This window comes from Cinclus cinclus, chromosome 20 (genome assembly GCF_963662255.1).
Source record: "Cinclus cinclus chromosome 20, bCinCin1.1, whole genome shotgun sequence".
In the NCBI taxonomy this organism is placed as follows: Eukaryota; Metazoa; Chordata; class Aves; order Passeriformes; family Cinclidae; genus Cinclus; species Cinclus cinclus.
Window position 1 is genome coordinate 7,849,639 of NC_085065.1, and position 19,061 is coordinate 7,868,699.

Consider the following 19,061-nt stretch of genomic DNA (forward strand, 5'->3'; position numbering starts at 1 on the left):
TGGTCTGCTATGGGAAGACCTCTGACATATTGATCATGGTGGAAAAAGAAAATCAGCAAATAATTTTTATACTCTTCTGTATTAAATATTTAAGTAAAACAATCCTCCACTACTGACATAACTGCATCATTACCCAGACACAGCTGTGGTGAAAGATGAAGTACAGACAAGCAGAAATTTCCAATTTGTCTACAGGATCTGTGCTGTCTCTTAGAGTGAGTATGCACAGTGACTCCTAAACCATCCTCTGCTTTTGGAAATAGCAGTGGGATTCCTGCAGCACATGAACTGTGCCTTCTAGACGCAATGATAAGTCTTTTACATGTAATGATAAGTGTTTTACACAACATTAAATTACTTGTAGCTGCATGGTCTTGCAAATGCCACTGCTCCAGCTCCCTGGGTAAAATGTACTGCACTGTTTGCCAAAAACATCAGTGTGGAGGTGCAGCCAAAGCAGGGAGTGTGTTCTGAGGTTTACAGCTGTTCTGATCAGAGATTCAGAGATTTTGACCTTAAGTTCCAGAGCAGCAACCAGCACTAATCCCACCCTGATACAGAGGATGTACCTGCTGCAGTTTCTCTCCTGACTGAAGCTAATTTCAGTGAGCTCAGGCTCCAGGACAGGTCACCCTCCAACAGTTTCCATAAACCTGCAGTGCAAAGGAACTCCCTGAGAAAGGTGAGTGTTCCTCTGCTCCACAAACTGGAGGCTCAGGATGACACAGAGGTGACAGTGCCACAAATCTCCATTTAGGCCACATATGTTCATCTCTGAGCCCCAGATGAACAGCTGGGGCTGTGTAGCAGCCCCACAGGTCAGAGCCACCTGCACTGACCATGCAGGTATGGTGGAAGGTAAAGAAATCTGAATCCTTTGTAGTTAGAAGGTTCAGTCCAACCACAAGCAGCCTTTGTTTCTGTGTCCAGATTAAGAACCTGGATGAACATTTGCCTCTCTTAGAAACAGGGAAAGATGTTCTTCAGCTGTCACTGACTTGCAGCATTAATATCTGCATTTATTTATTCTATTAACTGGCAGATACATGTCTGATTCTTTCCATTAAACATGTTCCCCATCCTCCACTCTAATGGCAGTGCCTTTCAAGTGGGGTCTTTTGGCAGGTCCCCATAACTGTCTCCACTAGGGGAAAGAGGTTTTGGGTTGGGTTTTTTACTTCCTAGCTGAGAGGTAATTAATATGTAATAAAACCTGCAGCTGATGGGAAATATTTCCAAAAAAAACCACACCTGATGAGCAAATACTGACTTATCAAAATCAAAACTGTCCAAAACTCTAATTCTGAAATTGTCAGCTTATCTGGTTCTGCATGCTCAAAATGAAACCTAGTGATTTTTTTTGTCTTTGAATAATTTTTGGATACACTTGGATGAGAGGCACAGTTTAAACTGTTGTTTTCTTAAAGAAAAAACAAAAACATCAGGGAAATCCCAATGCTTTCTCATAGTTAGTTCCATAACTAACACATGACAAAAACACAGAATGGATTTCTGAAGAGGATGGAGCCATAAATTGCATATTTATGTTAGTTTTTTTATTATTATTATTATTATTAATAATAACAACAAAAAAAGCATACAAACCCTGTACGTTGTTTTTTTTCTCAAGCAGAAAACCACCCCAGCAGACAGAACCTGCATCCAAATGACCTCAGAGTCTGCTGAAAGCCTCTTTCCTCAGTTCACCAGACACTCTCCATGTCACCACGATGGATGAGACTCACTGAGACCATAGAGAAAGACTCCCATGGAACAGAATAATTGATGGACAGCTTAGAATCATGGCACTATTTTCTTCTTGTTTCTCTTAAGATCCTGACCTTGGCATCTTTTTGGGCCCTGCCTGTGTTTGATTTCATTAAAACTTGTTTTGAAACTGCTTTGTCAGGCAAGTGAAGTTATTAGTAAAGTTATGACATTTTTTATATCTTTTAAGAGATGAAGATTAGTGGTTTTCTTCATAAGAGATGCTCAGTGTAACAATAATTGCTGAGTAGCCAGCTCGTTCCATTGTTTACCTTGGCATCACAAAATTTTTCTTAAATCAGCAACCTAAAATAATAGTGGGTTTCATTTTTAGAGGAAAGAGGAGCAAAATGACCCCAGCAAAAGCTAGAAACCAAACGAAGAACACACATTTATAAGCTTTTTTAAAAACCAGAGCCAAAGCTGTTGCAATTGCTATTTTTATGCTGAGAAATCCCCTTGCACTGCAGAGGAGTAACTGGTACTATGGACACTGCTGACTGAAAAGCAGCTAAACCTCCATCACTCACTTGTTTAATTCCTGAGATTTTCTGCCAAGCACCTGCCTTTTGCTACAACCAACCTGAAACATCTGTCAATTTTTTTCCTCCGTGAATTAATAATGCTGTAATTAAAGTCCAGCAGAGAGCTCAGCTGAGACTCCTGGTTAATTAGGACAGAAGGGGGCCATGTGAGCCCCGCATGGCTTGGAGAAGGCTTGGATTGGAACCAGAGCTCTGTGGGTGATGAGTTTCTGCCAGCCCATGAAGCTTTTGGATGTTTGTTCCAGTAGCCAGCACAACTATTTGTGGGCAATCAAATATTGTTGAAATTCCTTAATCTGGAAATTATTTAATGCAGTGGCCAAAAATTATTTTCTATATGTGTATTTTTAAAGGATCTGTGTTTAGTTGTTGTTTCTCTCTAAGCACTAAGAAAATGAGAAGCAGCAGTGCTGAAATAAGCTCCTCCTGAGAGATGCTTTGCACTTCAGGTGGCAGTGGGAGTGTCACGAAGAGAAAAATGAACTCCTTGGTAAAGGCCATACCTGCTGCTAATGGGCAGAGATTGAGGATGTGAGCTTCTTCCAGGATTGATTTCCACGCTGATAATTGCAACGGTGCCCAACTAATCAAGTTATTTTCAGTACCAGGAATAATCGGCTTGATTCAAGTTTGATGCTTGTTAATTCCTGTAGCTCAAGTTCTTGTACCACACATTTAAGATTTGGAGATAAGGATTTGGAGATTGGCTGATTTGATTTGTTTTGTTTTGGAACAACAGACAAAATTATTTCTAGTTTCATTGCATTTCAGCACACTTAGAGATGAAAACATCAATCTGAAGACCTCATCATTTATCAAGTAATTTTTTAATTTTAAAAAGTGCACAAATTAAGCTTTTTCAAGCTTGCTCGTTGAAGGCAGAGAAAATTTTATTGCGCCTCAGAGTGAGATATAAGAAATTTTTATCATGAACTTAAATAATTTGAAAACAAAACTAAATTAAACTTGTAGAACATAGCAATGTGCACCAGTGCCATGTAACTCAAAAAGCATTCCTGATTTAATTGGGCAAGTGTGATTTAAAACTGTCCAAATTTCCAAAGAACCTCCCACAAAATCAACTTCAGGTAGCCTCTAATGCAAAGACAGGTTTGGCTAATTCATATATTCTTTATTGTTATCTTAAATGAGAACCACTTGTTTGCCACTTTCCTTTGAAGGCAGAAAAGTTCCCAACTTCTCATATGTTAGTTTGCCATAAATCTGAATTGTCAAGTTCATACCTAATTTATATGCAGCAGTATATATATATATATGTATATATATATGTATATACAGCAGTTGGATCCTATTAATGAGAAAACTATCTACAATTCCTGTAATTAAGGGAGTCTTTGTGTGTTTTCCTGTGAGAGCCAATTTGAGGATCCTACCTTCCAATGGAGAAGATATATTTAATATTTACCCTACTACAGAAAACATAAGTCAAGACTCACCAAATTCTGCAGTATAATAATAATTTCATAATTTCTCTATAAATCTAGAATCTTTTAGAGGAAAATGCACCTCTGGAAAGAAGCTCAGGGAACTGGATGATGCATATTTGTCTCTGAGGAGGTGAACTTCAGAAAAGGCTTAGGTAAGTTTCCTGAATATACAACAGAATATTTATCTCCAGCTTTGATCCAGGGAAAAATGAGAGTTGTTTCCTGAAAGAGAGGAAAGTTTTTTGATTAACATCACACGGTGAGGAAGTAAAGGAGAAGTAAAGTATAATACCTTAAAAAAGAACTAAAAAACACCACAACAAACAACAAAAACCAGAAAAATAATAGATGTAATAATACATCTGAATAGATGTAAAATACTTATTTTCTACAAGATTCTAGCCTCAGCCTGATGTAAAACAAGATAGATGATTTGATTTTCAAATGAGCCGAGACTCCTGTAGTGTCTTATTAAAGTAAAAAATTAATAATAATAATAATAATAATAATAATTTTAAATTATCAGTGGTTTAGGAGGGGGAGAAATACAGATTTGTCCAACTTCACCTGAAAGTCCCAGGGCAGTGAGAGCTGCTTGGGGCATGTGATCCTGGAAATGCAGCAGAGTCAAGTGTAAAACCTGACTCTCACCCACAAAAATGCCACCTCCCTGACCCTCTCCTACCTTTTGAGAGCTTGGCATTGCATTTACTGAGATTTATCTTTTAATGATTTCAGATTGCAAGAGAACATTGCAATGCTAACTAGCTCTATCTGAAGCTCAGTGTGCGGAAAAGAAAAACCAATATGGCTGAGAGGGAATTTTCCTAAGCCACCCTTCACTTCAAGTAGCTGCTGCATGAAAAATGAGGAGATTCCTTGACCAAGCTTGCCCTCTGCAGGGCTCTACCTCCCTCTGACTGCCAGATTTGTTCCTTTTCTACACAGGCAAATTAAATGTGCTGCTGACATAACAGCACTTGGACATGTTTTGTTTTTGTTTTTTAATTAATAAAATAGTAATTCCTAAATAGATATTTGGGTTCAGCTTTGTATTCTTAGTGCGACTGGATCTCAAACATCATTTAATTTGCCCAAATAGTTCCTGATGAGGTTTGCTGTTATCTGAAGGCAGTGAGCTAATGGAGATGGTGCAGAAGGGATTTGATTTAACCCTGGAGCTGTTTGTTCAAGTAAAGCTCCAGCACAGGCATTAACCAGCATCTGGTCTAGTGAGCCACAGTGAGAATCCCAGCGACTGCATCCCTTGTACTGGATAACAAGGAAGAGCTGTGCTAAAATGGGCTTCTGCTGAAGGCAAGGAGAGTAAATACAGCCCTTGGGAGATGGAGGAGACAATCTTTTGCAAATGTCTGATGAATAAGGACTTTTTAAGATTCTCTCATTCTTAAACTAAACCCAAAAAAATCATCACTATGGTTTTTAATTTTCATATAACAAATAAAAGCAGGCACATGTCAATGGCATAAATCAGTTTATGAATGGCAGCTGTTTAAGTATTTCACTCAATGTCCTCTGTGTGTGTATGGCATTGTTTCAAAACAGGACTGAAAGCTAAACAAGGTAAAAGCGTGATTTTTAAAATTAATAAATGAGATATAACTCTGAAATGTAAAGGCAGCAAAACTAAATGTAAGAAATAATCTCTGCATAGCTATAGCAATGTGGAATTTTTTATTTCTGATTGACATAACATCATCAAAATCTCTGGTACAAATGAAATCACATTGGCAATACTGCTTATCTTGGTATAATACACGTTAGCTGAGCTGACACAGACAGAAGCTATGCCACTCAACACTTTTGTTTCAAAACACTTTGCAAAGAGAAGTTACTTAACCTCTTCCTTCTTTCTTTTTATAACACAATCTATGTTCTTGCAAGAGGCAGAAAATGTCCATTAATAGTAATAATTAAATGTAATAGTATCTTTTCAATAATAGTAAAATTGCAAGGAGTGCACTAGGGCTCTCCTGGGACTCTTTGACCACCAGCTCATGAATTCTGAGGATACCAGCCCTGAGAAGGCTGAGGAGCCAGAGAGGTTTTGTTTCAAGCAGAACCTGAAGCCCAGCAGGAGTTCACAGATCTATACCAAAAGCTGATTTCAATGAGTAACTTTAATAAGTAAATTCCAATCAAAAAAATGCTTCACTGGAATTTTTTTCCCTGATTAGCTCAGTGAAATATGCTCTTTGAAACAAGATCTGACTCAAATTGCACGTTTAACAAGGGATAATTTAAATAGGTCCTCATTACAGTCCCAGTGTTAAAGAGCAAATAAATTAAACAACTAAGTTAAGAGGATATCTTTCAAAATTCTGTGAACAAGAATAAATAAACAGACTCCTGTTTTGACAACTGGTGTCTGCTTTTAGCCAAACAACAGGATAACAGAAGTGTGGAAAATTGAGGTGTGTTCATGAGAGCAGTGTCAAATGGAGCCTCACTGGGCTGCACGATGGATTCCACCCATTTACTACAGACTGAGTAGGAAAAAAAACTTCTACATTCACGGTACATGATCGACTTGCCTAAGAGTTCTTTGATAACTTGTTTTTCATTGAGGTATTTGCAGGTTCACCAAAAATGTGGTTTTCTCCTGCATTCACGTTTAAAACCATCCAGTAGATGGGGCCACAGAGTTGTACAAAACACACCAAAAACAAATTAAGATTAGTTTCTCCTAAGAAAAACTCTCCTAGTCCAACTAGAGCTTTGTTAATCCATTAAATTCTAATGCCAGGCAAACAATTTATTTGCTTATATCGTGTCTTGACTGTATGACTCATTAAGCTCTACTCAAAGATTTGTTAATATGAATCCGTGTGTGATACTGAAATAATTACAACCCTCAGACAACAAAAATTACAGCTGAGATCTTAATTTTCATTCACCCTCTGTTCGTTCCCAGATATTGTACAGGTGTGAGATAGGCTTGTGATGAAGGGACACAATGGAAGTCTCTGACAGGAATTGTAGCAAGAAAATCCCACTTGTTTGCGGCAAGAGGAAGGTGTCGTGGTTCCTGCAGGACACAGAGGATGACTTGATGGACGTAACTCGGATGCGCCGTTGGGAATTTTTTTTTCCCCCCGTTTCTTTGAGATCTTTGCATGTGTTCTTTTTAAAGGCGTGGATGAGAAAAGAAGGCGGGGGTTTTAGAGCAGCTGTGGGAGCAGGGGCAGCCCCGGGCTGTGCAGCGGTGGTGCAGAGGTTTGGACTGGGTCTGCGCTTGGGGGGCAGCGCGGTACCGGCAGCAGAACGGGCTCGGGGTGTCCCTGAGCTTCACCTCACTGAGCGCGAGGGTTCAGGTGTGAAATCCCATCCTGGAGCAGCAGAACGGGCTCGGGGTGTCCCTGAGCTTCACCTCACTGAGCGCGAGGGTTCAGGTGTGAAATCCCATCCTGGAGCAGCAGAACGGGCTCGGGGTGTCCCTGAGCTTCACTTCACTGAGCGCGAGGGTTCAGGTGTGAAATCCCATCCTGGAGCAGCAGAACGGGCTCGGGGTGTCCCTGAGCTTCGCCTCACTGAGTGCGAGGGTTCAGGTGTGAAATCCCATCCTGGAGCAGCAGAACGGGCTCGGGGTGTCCCTGAGCTTCACCTCACTGAGCGCGAGGGTTCAGGTGTGAAATCCCATCCTGGAGCAGCAGAACGGGCTCGGGGTGTCCCTGAGCTTCACCTCACTGAGCGCGAGGGTTCAGGTGTGAAATCCCATCCTGGAGCAGCAGAACGGGCTCGGGGTGTCCCTGAGCTTCGCCTCACTGAGCGCGAGGGTTCAGGTGTGAAATCCCATCCTGGAGCAGCAGAACGGGCTCGGGGTGTCCCTGAGCTTCACCTCACTGAGTGCGAGGGTTCAGGTGTGAAATCCCATCCTGGAGCAGCAGAACGGGCTCGGGGTGTCCCTGAGCTTCGCCTCACTGAGCGCGAGGGTTCAGGTGTGAAATCCCATCCTGGAGCAGCAGAACGGGCTCGGGGTGTCCCTGAGCTTCGCCTCACGAAACTCCAAGTGCCTCGTGGAATTCCTCTTCTGGAATGCCATCCAGGAGCCCGCTGAGCCACCGCTGCCCTGGACGGGGTCTCGCAGGTTAAACACCGGCCGCGGGGCAGGGAAATGATGCCGTGGCTGTGTGAGCCGGGGAGGTCCGGGGGTGCTTTGGGTCCGGGCTGGGGGAGGCTGGGCTGAGGGAGCGGAGCCCCCGGACGGGGCAGCCCCGACCGGGCCAGAGCATCCCGGGCCATCCCCGCCGTGCTCCGGGCCATCCCTGCCCCGGGGGATGCCCGGGTGGGATCCAGCCCCGCGGGGCGGGGCGGTGTCCGGGATCAGGCTGGAGGTGCCGGGATCAGAACCTGGAGGCGGCCCCGCCCGAGCGCAGGAAGGGAGCGCCCGGTGGGGCGGGAGGGAGCGGCCGGATCCGGCGGCGGGGCCGGGGCTGACGGCCCGCAGAGCCCGCAGAGCGCTACCGGCAGGGCCATGGCTTTCGGGAGGGCTCCGCGGGACCCGTTCGGCACCGCCGTGGGCAGCCTGGTCGGTGAGTAGCCCCGAGCCGCGACCCCGCCGTCCCCGCCGTCCCCGCCGGGCGCTCACCCTCCGCTCCCCTTGGCCTTTCAGAGCGGGCCACGCTCGGGTCGCTGCAGACGGAGGAGTGGGGACAGTTCATGCACATCTGCGACCTGATCAACGCCACGGAGGAGGGGTGAGCCGGGGACACCGGGGTGGCACCGGCGTCGCTCCGGGGCAGGGCGACATCGGGCAGCCGGCGTGGGGGCACTGGTGCGGAGGGACCCGACGGGCATGGGCGCGGGGAGCGGGGAGGTTTGGTACCCGGGGAAAAGCGCTGCTTTGTCGCGGGGTCATCGCGGCTTTCACGGGTTAGGCTCGGAGGTTCTTCCCCGTAGAGACACACGCTGCAGAAAGGTGGTGACAAAGGTTTCTCACCTGAGTCTGACGTGGTTTGTACAACCTGTACTGCTCGTCAGGCTGAACGGGTACCCCTGCGTTCTGCAAACCCACCTGCAAAAGGCTTTGAGCGCTTGGGTGCCTGCAACACTCGTTAGAACGCTTGGCTTTCGCCCTCGGGTTCCGTGCAGTGTGTCTGCCGGGGGGAGCCGGGCTGGGATCCAGTGCCGTGGGATCCATCCCAGCCAGGTGTGGGATCCATCCCAGCCAGGTGTGGGATCCTGTGCAGGGGAATCCATCCCAGCCAGGTGTGGGATCCATCCCAGCCAGGTGTGGGATCCTGTGCAGGGGAATCCATCCCAGCCAGGTGTGGGATCCATCCCAGCCAGGTGTGCTCCCAGGACTGTGCTAGGCTCTTGCACTGAACAGCCACATCCAGATTTGCTCAGCCACTTGGTGCTCTGAACTTCTTTGTTTCTACCTGTAAAAGGGGAAAAAACTAAATTTATTGTCATATAAGATCAGCTTCAGCATTGCATTGCAAGAGCTCATTCTAGCACTAGCTTATTTTAACACTAGCTGAAGAGTTTTCTCCAGGACAATGAGGTATGGCTTACTTTCTGCACAGGTGTTTTTCTTTTCTGTAGCAACTTTTCTTTCCTCTCTTTGTTTTGGATTCCAAAGTCTCACCCATGGCTCTTAGTGCTTGGAATGTCAGTAATAATGACTTCCTTCTGGTTATTGCCATAAGCAACAGCACGCTTTGACCCTCAGTTTTAGTTTCTATGCAAAGTTTCCATGCAACCAGAGCCTTTTTTTAATAAACTGTTTCCTCTTGTGCACAGCTTAGGCTTGCAGAGGAACTCCTTGTGGCTTCCTCCTAGGCAGCTACTGCAGTCTGTAACAGGATAGTAGGGGCAGCAGAGCTGCTGCATCTAATTAGGCAAATGGCTATTTTAATGCAATATCCAGCTCCTGACCAGAGCATTTCCAGATGCTTCAGCGGGGGGAGCAAGCAGGAGTGGAATTGTACAGCTGTCTGCAAGGGAAACTACTTCTCCACTCTTGTGCTCCCATCCATCACTTGATGCTCTACTGATGTGCCTGGATGTGACATATGATTAAGAAAAACAGAGAAATGTATCTTAATTTTTTTTCTCATGAAGTATAACACTTCAAACTAATAGATGCAGTAATGGTAAACACCCACCTAATTTCATTGACTTTGAAATGTTTTCAACGAAGATTTCTTGGAGTTTTTTTGAGTGAAACATTGTATTTGGGCCTATTGCTCCATCTTAGATTCTAGAGAGATCCTAAAGAGATGTTAGGACATCTTGTTTATGTTGATCATGAGTGTTGGGCTGGCCCTAATAATTGTACACTACAGGTAGTGTAATATTAATGAGGCAAAACTGCTTCCCAGATGTGATAACCTCGATACCATCTTCCACCCTCTTCCTCCTACACATATAAAAGATATGGGGTGTATATATAGAAATGTAAATGGCTGGGTTAGAAATGCCCCTATCTCTGGGCTGGAGTGGGTTGTCCATCCATCCATGGTAATTACTCAGATGAGTTAAGTGCATCCTGCAATTAGAAGAGTGGAAGTTATCCATGACACCCCTACTTCTGACAGCACTCCCAGGAGAATATTTTCTAATTGCATCATACATGAAAACTCCAGTCAACTCTTGATACATATGGCAATTGATATTTTCTTTCACAGCAATAAAAGCTAGATAAGTAATTCTATTGTACAACTGTAGAAAAAAATAATTTTGGAGCAGACTTTGCAGAGGAGAATGACTTTATTTCTCTGCACAAGTCTCTGGAGTAATGCACAGTCTGCAGTAACAAACCTGATTCACTGCTTTGTTGCTCTACTTCACTGCTGAAGATATTTTGCTGAAATCAATGAGGCAATTGCTCTGGTTTTATGTGGGTGTAAACACAGGGGTGGATTTAGTCCTGTATGTCAGGCTGGTATTTTTGGTTCTTGGATGAAGCTACGAACTAGAAAACTTCACTGGTAACTTTTCCTCTTTCATTTCTTGTCACAGGCCTAAAGATGCAGTTAAAGCACTGAAGAAGAAGCTTTCAAAAAACTGTAACCACAAGGAGATCAGACTTACCTTGTCTGTAAGTACAGCTATGTTTATATTAATTAGACACGAAGAAGGCAAACAGTCTAAACGATAAGGTGGCATGCAAATTATCCCTGACACAACTATCCAGGATGTTTTCAGTCTTTGTTGTTTGTGTGTACTGCACTGTCACCGTGCAGATCAGATGGTTTGCTGGCATTCCATGGACTCCTGGATGATGCAAATTCTGATGGGGGAGCTCATTTGTTCTGTGTAAAAGTAGGATAGTTCTTACTTGCTCCAGAGACTGTCCTTCTGTGAGAGCCCCACCTGTTTGTGGAGACTTGGAGGTTAAGCTATTACATAAAAGCTACATTTGACCATTCCATTACTCACCTTGTGGTGCTGATCTTAGTCAAACTAAGCACAGTGTGCAGCATGGTGGAATGTGTGATATGTGCTTGGTAAAAGGAAATGTTATCACATATAAGTGATAAACTTGGTAACCATGGTGACTTAGGTGAGGGAGAGAGAGGCAGGGTGAGCTGTGTGAAATTCAGATGTTATGGCTAAAGGTTGGAGTGTCTGGGAATATCCTCACTTGACATAATGTGGCCTGTAGAATCTGCCAGTGTTCCTGAACTGCCCCAGGGTTTGGGGAGCTGTTGTGATTTCAGTCACTTTAAGATTTACTTGAGTATGTTACTGCAGGAAGTTCTAATACTGTCCTAAGTCCTGAGTTTCTGACTGGAGTTACTCTTGACTACCAATAGTGCAACTGTGACAAGTCATATCTTTTGTGTTTTAAGTTCTTGAGGATTCTAGTCTTTCATTAATTGGCTAAAGTATTTTCTTCACCATTTCCTTTTTTGACGTTTTAGAGGCGTCTGCATCTATTTGAGTACTATTACTCATGGGTTTGGTATTTGTTGTGCAAAATCATTATCTCTATCAAGATGTGCTGAGAAGTGATTAAGGAAGATGGGTGATGGATAGTGCCAAATTGTAGGTCACTTAGCAATTGCCCAAGTGTCTCCTGACAGGTTAGAGGTGCAGATAATTGTTAAACATGTCAATATAGACCTTCAGCTCACTCTGTTTCCGCACTTCTTTCCTGGCTTCCTCTTCCACTGTCTGATGAGTCACGTTTTTGTGTGTTCTGTGTGTTTGCATAATGGAAACACTGGGTTTCCCCTGTACCTGCAATCCCTGTACCAGGGCTGTCTCCTGCAGCCCCTGTGCAGCGAGGTCCTGTTCTGATCATCTGCCACAGTCTGTGCTGATCACCCAGGGGTTAGGTTTGGGAGCTGTTCCTTGGGTATTTACAGTGCAAATATACCCAAGGTGACATTGTAGCTTAGCTTTTGAGTATGTAAAAGTGGGAGAAGGGTCTTTGTTCCAGGTCTGTCCAAGGAAGAACTCTATCACACTGACCTGGAAGCTCACTGTATTGCAGATGGAGCATGCAGCATGTTCAGCTGGGAGTGCAGTTCCTGTCCTGTTCAGCCCTTTTCTCTGTCCTGCCCCACTCCCATGCACACCTGTAACTTGCCTGCCAGGCAGTCACATCCTCTTGGCACAGCTGCTGGATTTTGTTTGCAGGTTTCTTCTCCCTGTAGTCCTTAATCATGTTTCCTCTTTTTTTTAATTATTTTTAATTTTTTTTTTAATTTAAGTAAGTTCCAGCCTTTCCTCTACACACTCTCTCTCTCTTTCTAGTTTTAATTCTTACATAAGATCTTTTATGCTTTGCCTCTCCCACTGTCTCTAGCTTTTTTCCTTTTTATTTTACCAGTACTGCCATAACTTTAGCATGTGTAAAATCTTTCCTTTGATGACCTCATTGCTGGCCATGTGTGGCTTTTACCTTTCCCACATCACTCTTCCTATGTGCTGTATCTTCTGTTTTTATCTTCTTAATTGCCTTGATGAAATTGTTCCTGTTTTCCATTTTGAAATGCTTAGATGACAACAGTTGATTGCAAATGGAAAAAAAAAAATAATGTTCCTGAAATATAGCCCTCCCTCCCTGTGCAAAGCTCTCATCTCTTAAAAATTGTTTTCCTCCCAGAGTTTTGCAAAAATAAGGGTTTTTTGGATTAACTGTTAGTGCTTGTATTTCTTACAGTAAATGTGGTCCTCTAGCTTTTGAGACTCTACATCAGATTGTCTCTCCTAGATCCTCCTCAGATAAAACTAAGAAGGATCTACGACTTACATTTATTTAGAAGCACACTGTGGCTCCACTTCTATCTATTCGACCTTGACATCCTTGAATTTAATATTTCTAATGAAGCTGTTAAGGAGCCCATTCCCAGAGGACACGCACACGGAGTGGAGTGAGAAAATCTTCGTGGAAGCAGCTTGACTGCACACATTAGCCCTGATGCTGTTACTGAGATGGGCTGAATCTCAACAGTGTGCTCCTCCTCCTCGCTCTTGGATGATGCTTTATTTACTTGGAGGAAGAAGGCTGAGTGCCAGCTGGATAATGTGCTGGCTATGGCTGGGCTTCAGGTGTTCTGAGCTGCTGCAGTTCCTGTGAAGTCACATGGATGGAAGTGTTTGTGTCAGGCCATGGAGTTGCCTCATGCCCAGCCTTTGATAACAGGGAGATCAGGGCTGGCACTGGAGGTTGTGCAATCACAGTGAAGAGGATTAGAACTTTCAGGCAGGAATCAGACTCTTGTGTGTGTGTTACTTGACTTTTTGTTGCTGGTGTACTTTAGATACATAAATTCTGTTTATGTAATGAGTACTGAGACATAAATACTGTTTATGTAATGAGTACTGAGACAGCTGTTGAGTTGCCTGCATAGATCTTCCCTTGGTTTTGTGAACCATTTGCTGCAGTGCCTCAGTTCTGATACCTGCAAGGCCTTAAGAGCTGAACAGCACATGGGGAAATTGTTAATTGAATGTGTCCCTCTCACTCCTGCATTCAAAGCAGTGGGCAGAAATTTAAGATTAAGTTACTCTTTCACCTCCTTTATTACATTGTAGGAAAATATTTTAAAGGAAGTCATTTTCCCAGAGAAATTGTTGATGCCCCATCCCTGGAAATGTTCAAGTCCAGGTTAGATGGGGCTCTTAGCAACCTGATCTAGTAAATGGCAGGGGAATTGGAACTAGTTGATCTTGAAGGTCCCTTCCAATGTAAGGCATTCAATAATTGCCTTAGAATTAAATCTTGATGGGTATTTTTTCCTAAGAATATTTCTACTTTTCCTTTTAATTGTGTGCAATTTTTCTGATGCAGAAAAACATTAGCATGGCACATGTGGCCTTCAATTTCAGTTTGTTGAATTAACCTTTAACAAAGCAAGAGAGTCCTCCAGCTCCTCAGTTAAAAGAGTTCTACTCTACTTTAGTATACTTCAATGGATATGTTGACAAAGAAGAAAAGAAGAGGACATTGAGTGGGAGCAAAAGAAATCCAAATCTCAGTGTTTGAGTTGTGAAATCTGAAAAACTCAAGACTTCTGAAAATTCAGTGTTTTTGAAATGCTGAACCTTGATGAATTGTACCCAGCCCTGAACTATAATTGGTGAGTGGCAGCTGAAAGAGCTGCTCATACCGGTTTGGTTTAAATGCTGGCCTTGGAAACAGCATCTTGCAGTTCCAGACCTCAGCTGAGCAGGCATCAGGATGTGTTCAGTGGAGTGTAATCCTGGAGATGGATTAATGGCTTGCTCCCCTTGAGTCAGAAATGTGAAGAAGCAAACTGTTCATCTGGGTTTTCTTGCACGGAGAAGTGTCCCTCCCAAGCTGCACCCACTGCTCAGCCCCATGGACCAAACACGGCTGCTTTGGATGGGCAGTGAGTCCTGAGAGCTGAGTGAAGTCTCTGACTTTCTGCTGTACTCACCCAGCTTCTCCCATTGTTTTGTTTTTGCTTCACAGTTTGGCTTCACCTCTCTGTAGATGCCTTTTATCATTTTAGTTCTGTGATTCAGCCCTGTAAACCAGAGGCCTTGGATTACATGGTTTGCCTTTCTTGCTCAGTGCAGATCTCTGGGATCAGCTATCCTGGAGCACAGCAGCTCTGTCAGTTCAACATTTCTCACATCCTGTTTGCCATTGACAGGAAGATTAATGCTTTGATTGAAGTTAATTTGCCAGGTTATATTTTTTTTTTATTAAAACATGTTTCTGTTGAGTTTCCATTGTGCATGGGGCAGTGGTTGGCTTGGCCAGCTTGGATCTGTTCCCTCCAGTGGAAGTGCTTGGGACTGTGGAATCCTGTTTGCACGATAAATACCCATATTGAAATTCTAATGAAAGGTGTTATTAGCATGAAAGTGGCGTGCTCATGAATAGTCCAGTTAAAAATAATTGAGTCAAATTCTTTTTTTTTTCTTACACCAGCTTAGTTTTACCCAGAGTGAGTGAGCTGGGCTGGCATAATTGAGTGGAGGATCCAGACCCTTAGTTCTGTGCTTTCATTCAGCGGGTAAATACTCAGTCCCCTAAGTAGGGGATTAATAATAGGGAGTAGTATAACAAGTTTCCCATGCACTGGGTTGAAAATATTTTACACAAAGCATCTTTGAAGTATTGCACAGGCAAATGATTTGGCTTATTAGCATGTATTTCATGTACTCTCTATGAAAAGTAATGTTTTGAGCCAAGACGTTTTTTGTAATTATCTTTCAGTTAGCTTTTTGCACAGCAGACTGTCAGTGTCTCTCTGTTCTACCCTGTTTTCATCTTGGCTATATATTTTCTTCTGGTCTTCCGCCTGTTCTCCTGTAAGTTCCTGATCACACTGAGAGAAAAATCTCTGAGTCTTGAGGCTAGAAAATGAGTTGCTAAAATAATTTCACTTAGTCAAATGTAGTCTGCTCTGAATAGGAAAGTATACTTGACCTACTTTTATCAAGATCACAATATCATCCCTTTCAATACAAGCATCCCTTTGAGAACATGACCTGTCTGTTACATGATTCCGGGGAAGTTTTGTCTTCAAACACAGGAAATTTTGCAGCTTTTGTTAATATCAGCCCTTTGCTTTCAACTTGCTGTCTTCCCTCTTACATTGGGAGGGAAAATGAAGCTACAACTGATGAGAAAGAAGCACAAGAGTGACCTTTTTTCCCTGTGTGGGTCATCATCCACCTTCAGATCTGGGCCAGGCAAGATGAGTTCTGTTCCTGATTCTGCCCCTGATTTGATTGACCCCAGTTTCCTGTCTGGTGACTGGGATGTAATGGCAGTTTTTTGACATCTCTTCTGCAAAATGGGAATTGCAGTCAGCTACCTCCAGGTGTACAAGGGAGAAGTGTTATGTCCTTATCACATCCTGCTGTGTTTGATGGGGCAGGCACAGGGCTTGCAGGGATCCTGCTCTGAGCAGTTGAAGCAGGGTTTTGGAAGTAGATGTCCTTCATGAAGATGAATCTGACAGCTGGAACATTTCAGCTCATCTGTTTCAAATCAATGTGACCTTTGAAACACATGGAGAAATTGTGCTCCAAGTTGGTGAATTTGTTCTTTCCTATTTTGTCATTAGTCTCTCACTTACAGGGCAGACTAGAGGACAGGAGTTTAGTAATCTGATTTTCTTCTCTTGCAGAGTTCTTCAGAGTCTGTCAGACCAGGGTGCTAGGCAGTGAATTAATTCTATTGCTGAACCTGTACAAGTAATTTATTTTAAGATATGGGCAGATTTCCTGCTGTTAAGGTACTATGTGTTCAGTAAGTTCTGTGACATAGAAACTAGTGTGACCATGCTTCTCTGTTAGAAATAGTGTCACTCTGTCTGGCACAGCTCCTTTGGACTGTGTGGGTATAAGAGAGCACGCAGGGAGCTGCTGTTCCCCCTGAAGTGACCTCATCAGGCATTCTAGTAAGCAGTTATCTGTTCATACCCATTTCCACTCTTCCCTGTAACTCCTTGACACAAATTAAACAAAAAGAAACAAAAGCCATCAAGTTTTGGGATTTTCCCCCCCCTCTATTCTTTGTGTAACAGAAGGTTTTTTTTTGTGTGTGCAGCTGCTTGAGATGTGTATGGAGAACTGTGGCCCAAGATTCCAGTCTTTAGTTGTGAAGAAGGATTTCTGCAAAGACAAGCTGGTGAAATTGCTGAACCCAAGATTCAACCTTCCCACTGACATGCAGGAGAAAATCCTGACCTTAATCATGGTGAGTGTGGAGTAAACTGTGAGTGTCCACAGTGTCTCTGCCATGGGGGAAATGTTTAATTGTGCAACCTGTTTAAATCCTGGGAACATCTGAAAACAGACCTTAACTTTGGAGCTATTTTGGTTCCTGTTGCACTAAATGGAATTGTCCAGAGTGGAAAGAGGGAATGACCTGTCTTTAGGACCAGGCATTTTAAAAGCATTTGTCTGACCCACTGACTGACCATTTCTGTGCCTGTTACTGTCTCTGATATTTCAAAACCAGGCTTGGGCACGAGGTTTCCAAGGGATGGTGGATGTGAGTGAAGTAAAAGAAGTTTACATAGAATTGCTGAAGAAAGGAGTGGAGTTTCCATCCTCTGACACCAGCAGTGGTGGATCTAAGGTGAGGATATACAAGGACACTTCAGAAATGGGATGTGTTAATTTTATGGGACACAGAAGGCGTGATTGATCTGGGGTTTTTTATTGAAATGCTCCAGGGCAGAATATGACCAAACTGCTTAAGCAGGTGAGCAGGAATCAGTTTCAGTTATAACAGCTAAGCTAACAACAAAGAGACCTGACCTATATACTAGTTTATTTAATTTCCAAGTACAGATTCATGGATATGTTCTCAGAAATGAAGCATCTCTCTTGAGACTTTTAAGATCTGTGCATGCTATTTACTTCAAAATAAATGAGTGCTTCTGAAAGCCTCAACAAAAATGAGTAAGATCTTCACAAAAACACGCACTGTTAAGAATAGGAGCATCATCTGTCTTTAAGATTAAATGGAGAGATGTCGAAATCTGTAAGAAAATATTATTGTCTGCATATCTCTCCAGCTTTGCACAGTAAGTGTTATTTAAGCCTATGTCATAGGTGGTATCGTGTGGCATTTAGGACATTAAATATACCTGTGATTTGAGCATTGTACAGCAGCTGAAAATACATGATTTAATGCTACTGTTTCTAGTTGTTTTTGTTTTTTTTCCAGAAGAATTTTCACAAGAGCTTTGGGCAGTGTGAAAGCCATCCATCACTGCATGGCATCTTGCAGTTACAGAATTAGATGTCTATAATCAGTGCAGGCAGGAATAATTCAGATTTATCATGAGTTTGATCTGCTGGTGGAATAGTGGAGTGCACAATAGCTTATGTATTTAAAGGTTGTTTGAACCTAAAACTGTGTGAAGAATGTTCTCAATATAAGATACTCAATAAAAGATACTAATTTTTTCTTTTACCTAGCACATTAGAGATTATTTTGTCTACCTCATGTACTTGCCAGTTAGAATCAGTGGCAAACCTTCTGTTTGTTTCAGCAGACCTGAACACAGTTTTAACCTCAGTCTCCAGAAAGTGAAGGGTTGGTAGTGTGTAGTGCAGCCTGGAGTTTATATTTGAAAATTTTTTTAGCAGTCAGTTCAGATACGATGCAGGTGAAACTTTCTCAGATTGTTCCTGTTTTTTCAGTCCAGGAGACCTTTGTATTTTACCTTCTGCAGACACCCAGACCTAGCTTTTCTCCTGCTTCCAAACGTGATCACATTCCAAACTGTCCTTCATTGAAAACTTGCAGTGGCACTCTGGGAAGGATCTTACTCTGAGATGGCTTGAATTATTCCTTGCTAGCCTGCCCTTGAGCCATTCCCACTTTATCCTGTGATGGAACTTGCTTGCAAACCTTTTCTGAAGATACTTGATTTCCAAGCCTCATTTCATTATGAAATAGCCATTAGATTAATTTTTGTAAACAGGACTTGCTCAACGAATTCCCTGGGAGCACTGATTATGAGGAAGCTCCTGCCCAGCAGTGTAGTCTGAGAGGTGTACCTCTCTCAGCAGGATGCCTGCTGCCATTTTGTTTAACCCAAGCTCTGGTTTGGTTTTTTTTGTGTTTTCACAGGTTTCACTCTGGCCTTGTGCAAAGTCATCCCCATCCTCTGCAAGTCCTGCCAAACGTTCCTTCCTGCCTCTTCCCACAGGCCCAACGTTGTTGTTGACTCCAGAGCAGGTGCAGCACCACAGGTTTTCGGGGAGGGTGGCTCCACCTGAAATGTGCTGGGAACGTGGGACTTGAGCAGCCTGGGTTCCACTGGGGGACCCTCAGTTCACAGGGTGTAGTTCTGGGCTCCTGCTCTTAGGTTTGTGTTACTAC

General features: G+C 43.2%; 1 protein-coding gene across 1 annotated transcript in view; it reads left to right on the forward strand.

Moving 5' to 3' along the window:
* The first annotated feature begins 8,255 nt into the window (after positions 1–8,255).
* TOM1L1 (target of myb1 like 1 membrane trafficking protein) overlaps positions 8,256–19,061 on the forward strand; it is a 29,230-nt gene continuing 18,424 nt past the window's right edge. The window contains exons 1-6 of the mRNA XM_062506514.1: positions 8,256–8,313; positions 8,394–8,478; positions 10,748–10,826; positions 16,770–16,919; positions 17,184–17,303; positions 18,810–18,917. Coding sequence (XP_062362498.1) covers positions 8,256–8,313; positions 8,394–8,478; positions 10,748–10,826; positions 16,770–16,919; positions 17,184–17,303; positions 18,810–18,917 — 600 coding nt within the window. The remainder of the gene's footprint in view (positions 8,314–8,393; positions 8,479–10,747; positions 10,827–16,769; positions 16,920–17,183; positions 17,304–18,809; positions 18,918–19,061) is intronic.